Below are 4,490 nucleotides of genomic sequence, written 5' to 3' on the forward strand. Positions count from 1 at the left end.
CTTGAATGATATCTGTCCCTTGCAGTATTTTGTCATCTCCCTCCTTGTAGAGAAGAAACCCAGTACTCCAAGAGGGGCCGTGACACAGGAGAGTCACGTTGGTTCCTGAGACCACCTCTGGGCTAGGCTGGACTGAGAGGGAAGCCTTGGGGAATGAATCTAGAGATGCAAGAATAGGTCAGGGATCCTCAAAGTCCCTTCCACAGAAGGATGGAGGAGGCAAGAGGGACATGGGCTCAAGTATTCCCTGCCCATTGCCTTCTATTCCCATTGGGTCTTTGATCATTCCTTGCCCAAAATCTACTTACTTCCCCTGAGAGTGAGGGATGCTAAACCTGAGATGTATACTGGGAAACCACTAGGGTTGTTCCTCCTCCAGTCCTTCTCCCTGAATCTTGGAGTGGAACTTTGCCAAACTTTCTCCCCAGGCCCTTCACACACACAGGGATGGACCCCATAATCTACCTCATGAGAATCATGATACCAAAGTAATATGCCCTTCCTGGGCTACCTCTCAATTGCTATACCCAACCCTCTACTTTACACCTACAGATCATGACACATCCCAGCTGTCACTTGGATCTCCAGGACCCCACTAGATACCTGTCATGGAACTCTCATCTCATTGTAGAGGCAGCTCTAGTTACCAGCATCCTGAGCTCTCACAGAGAGGAGGATAATATCAACTGAGGTACCAGCTTGACTCTGGCTCCCTAAGGGTTGAAAGGTCCATAACTAAGACAGTTAATATGATCCCAGAGTGAATCAGGAGGGGGCTGAAAGAATTAGAGTCATGTGTATCCCAGTTTCAATCCCAATGCCTGAGAAAGCTGAAATGTATGGGTTACGGAGGATGAAACCTCAACTGGGAGTGAGGACATTTATTATGTCATATTTGCTCTGTTCCTGAGTTCCAGTGTGATCATGGTCCACACATGGGCCCTGCCTAACCCTCAGTTTTCCCATCTATAAAAGAGGGAATTGGACTAGACCTCTCAGCCTTTTCCTAGTCTAAAAATCCAGGAATCTAAGGAGACTTTCTCATTCAGGGAAACTCACTGAACATAGGGTTTCATGTATATGACAGTTCATGGGAAGGGGGGATCATTTCCCCTCCATTTTCATGTGGGGTGTCATGGACTGACTCAATACTGAGCCTTCAACCAGGGTTCAGATCATGGATGTGGAAGAAGGCCTGAGCCCAATTATATACTCTATCCTTCTCTTGCATGGCTCTGGACAAGTCTTTCCCTTTCCCTTTTCCCATGGTGCCATTTTACTCATTGGTAATATGGGGGTTTGGCTTCAAGAATCTTCAAGGAATCTTTTAGCTCTGAGATATTGTAACTTTGATATTAACCCCCAACCCAGGATTGACTCTTGCCTTTCCTGCCAGCATTCTAGATTAGAATAGAATCTTGTCTTACAAAACCCCTGAGCCCTGATAGGACAGGGCAGAGCTAGCACAATGGACACTATACCCTAAACTTTATGAGGTCTCTGTCCTGACAGAGATCAGAAGGGTTACATTCACAGTTGTTCCTGGGGCTCACACACAAGGCTCACCTGGCACCAGCAACTCCAGGGCATCGCTCATCTCTGATCCTCTATTAGAGGCATCCTGTTCCATATAAGCACACCTGTACCTCCCAGTATCTTTGGGGCTCACAGAAGAGAGGAGGAAGCCAATCAGGAAGTCTGCTGAGAGCTGCTTCTGTAAGGGCAGTTGCATTCCATCTTTCCATAGAGTGAATGTCCATTCTTTAACAGAAGACAACTTGGGTTTTGAGCACCACAGAGTGATGTTGGTCCCTAGGGCCACCACTGGGCCAGTCTGGGCCCACAGAGTGGGTTTAGGAAATAGTCCTAAGAGGAAAATGGCAGGAAAATCAAGAGGAGCTTTCATTTCTAGGCCTCCTTCCTTAACCCCTTAGTGAGAGGGGAACAGCAGTCTACACTATGTTGTTCCTTTTTTTGTCTGGGGTCTGTCCTAACCTGGGATCTGTCCCTCCCACCATGAGGTCCCAATGGATCCCATGTGGAACATGAGGAGCTTCAATAGTCTCCTCCACTCTCTTCTCAATATATTGCTTGAGAATGCCCAGGATTTTATGCTGTCTCCAAAGCTCTGTGGGCTACTGTGAGGAGGAGGGTTGGACTTGGGTACTTGGAAGGTTTCCATCTCTAGTCGTCAAGCTGAGTCAACTCTAGGGCCTGGCTGGATCTTGACCTTTTTTGGGACATTCTCTTGTTGTAAGTACAGTTGCAGGTGCCAGTAACCTTGGCTTTAAGGATGTTCGGGGAAGTGATGGATGAAGATGGGAAGGGCATCCCAGGCATGGAGAACTGTCTGAGCAAAGGCAAAGCAATGGGACATGATGGGTGCTTAAGCTATTTGTCCAGGCTGAAGGGAACACAGTGAGCACAGAAGGGAACAATGGGAGATCCAATTGTACATGGTGGTGGACATCTGGGCGTTTAGAGGCAGAAAAAGAAATCTAGGTAAAGTCTGCTAAGCCAAAGGAAATCTCAGGAGAGAGTATGACTTCTCTAAGTGGCTGATGTGTATCATCTGAGAGGAGCAGCTTAACTCTTATGATTGTGTCACCAGGAGACACTAAACAGATCTCTGGGTTTGAAGGTGGGAGATTTGGGTAACCATCCTGGTCCTGACACTAAATAACCAGATGATATACTCAAGTTACCTTTCCTTCCAGTCCTGAGTTTCCCCATCTGCAAAAGGGAAATCATGGGGCATGTGTTCTCCTCATAGGCTTATCAAAGGAAAAGATTTGAGGACCTTATTTACACTCTCAAAATGGGAATATTAGAGGCAGTCTTGAGGACATCTTGGGGATGTGGGATGTTTGGGAGACAGATATATTTAGTACCCTATTGCCTAGAGAAAGATCTTGGGGTGATCTCTCACGGCTGGTATCCTTCCTACCAGGGAGATTTTGCTACAAGCATTGCCTCACCATCCAGCACCAGGAACAGGGGTTTACTGGGCTCTGACCATGAAGTTCCCAGCCTGTAGCGGCAGCTATATCTTCCTTTAATAATCATTTCATCCATATACTTGAGCATGAACTGCGCCAGCCCCTGGAATGCATTTCTTTCCTCTATGAGCTCTCCATCCTTCCATAGCTGGAATCTGTCACTGCCCTCTTGGCCCTGGCATCTGAGGATCACATTTTCTCCAGAGTAGACCAGACGACTTGGGACAGCTGATAGGGCAGGCCTGATAAGAGTTCCTGAGAAGGAAACCAAGCTCAGATTTCCAGGAATTCCTCTGTCCCCTGTGTCTCTTTCTGTTCAGAATCACCAAATCCCCTCCAGGAGTATCTCCATCCACTCATACTGATGATCTATGTTGTCCTCCCTGATCATTGTGGGAGAGACTCTATGGGCTGAGCATGGACAAAGAGAAGGAGGAGCACAAAAGGGTGCTGGGGACAACTTACCCATCTGTGCCCTAATCACACCATCCAGACACAGACCTGTAAGGGAAGATCATGTTATGGTTGACTCCTTTCCAGTCCAGGCTAATCCCATCCTGAACTCTTGAACCCTGACCATCTAATTATCTTTCATTAGAATTTGGAGAAAGAGCCTTTTGACCAGACTTTTTAGTTTTGCTCTTCTCAAAAAGGTTCTGGCTCCTGGTAGGGTCTCTGTGTCCTTGAGTCATCCCCTTTATCACAATGTCCCTCTGTCCCCAAGCTTGATCCTGGAAACTCACCAATGGCAAATAGCAATGTGACTGTTGGGCTCATGGTGGGTCTTCAGCTGTGTCCTGAACTGTCCGGACTCAACTGTGTAGAAGGGAAAAGATAGCAGGACTAGAGTCTGGCCCAGGATGTGGTGGCCAGCCCAGCTACCTTACTCCCCCTAAACTTAGGCCCCACAATTTCCGCTCTGATACTGATGAAATAAATTGCATGGTCCTTCAAGGCTTAGCTCTGAGGGTTTACTGTGTCTTTTTTAAACATTTATTAATATTTATTTTTTAGAAATGTTAACTATGGTTACATAATTCCTGCTCTTACTTTCCCCTTCACCTCCCCCTCCCACATCCCCACACCATAGCAGATGCGCATTTGCACTGGTTTTAACATGTGTCATTGATCAAGACCTATTTCCAAATTGTTGATGGTTGCATTGGTGTGGTATTTTTGAGCCTACATCCCCAATCATGTGCGCCTTGACCCATGTGTTCAAGCAGTTGTTTTTCTTCTGTTTCCTTTCCTGTAGTTCTACCTCTGAATGTGGGTAGCGTTCTTTTCCATAAGTCCCTCAGAATTGTCCTGGGTCATTGCATTGCTGCTAGTACAGAAGTTCATTACATTCTGTTTTACCACAGTGTCTTGGTCTCTGTGTACAATGTTATTCTGGCTGTGCTCCTTTTGCTCTGCATCAATTCCTGGAGATCTTTCCAGTTCACATGGAATTCCTCCAGTTTATTATTCCTTTGAGCACAATAGTATTCC

At 46.5% G+C, this 4,490-nt stretch overlaps 1 protein-coding gene across 1 annotated transcript; it reads right to left on the bottom strand.

Annotated features, from left to right (window-relative positions):
• Positions 1–4: 4 nt before the first annotated feature.
• LOC123256324 (immunoglobulin superfamily member 1-like) lies at positions 5–3,776 on the bottom strand (the record flags this gene model as incomplete). Its single annotated transcript, XM_044684966.1, has 5 exons — positions 3,743–3,776; positions 3,465–3,500; positions 2,979–3,254; positions 1,567–1,866; positions 5–159 (listed from the first exon to the last, which is right to left on the bottom strand). Coding segments are annotated over exons 1-5 (801 nt in total), but the record flags the coding sequence as incomplete, so codon positions are not given.
• Positions 3,777–4,490: the final 714 nt, after the last annotated feature.

This window comes from Gracilinanus agilis, unplaced genomic scaffold (assembly GCF_016433145.1).
Source record: "Gracilinanus agilis isolate LMUSP501 unplaced genomic scaffold, AgileGrace unplaced_scaffold57827, whole genome shotgun sequence".
Taxonomy (NCBI): domain Eukaryota; kingdom Metazoa; phylum Chordata; class Mammalia; order Didelphimorphia; family Didelphidae; genus Gracilinanus; species Gracilinanus agilis.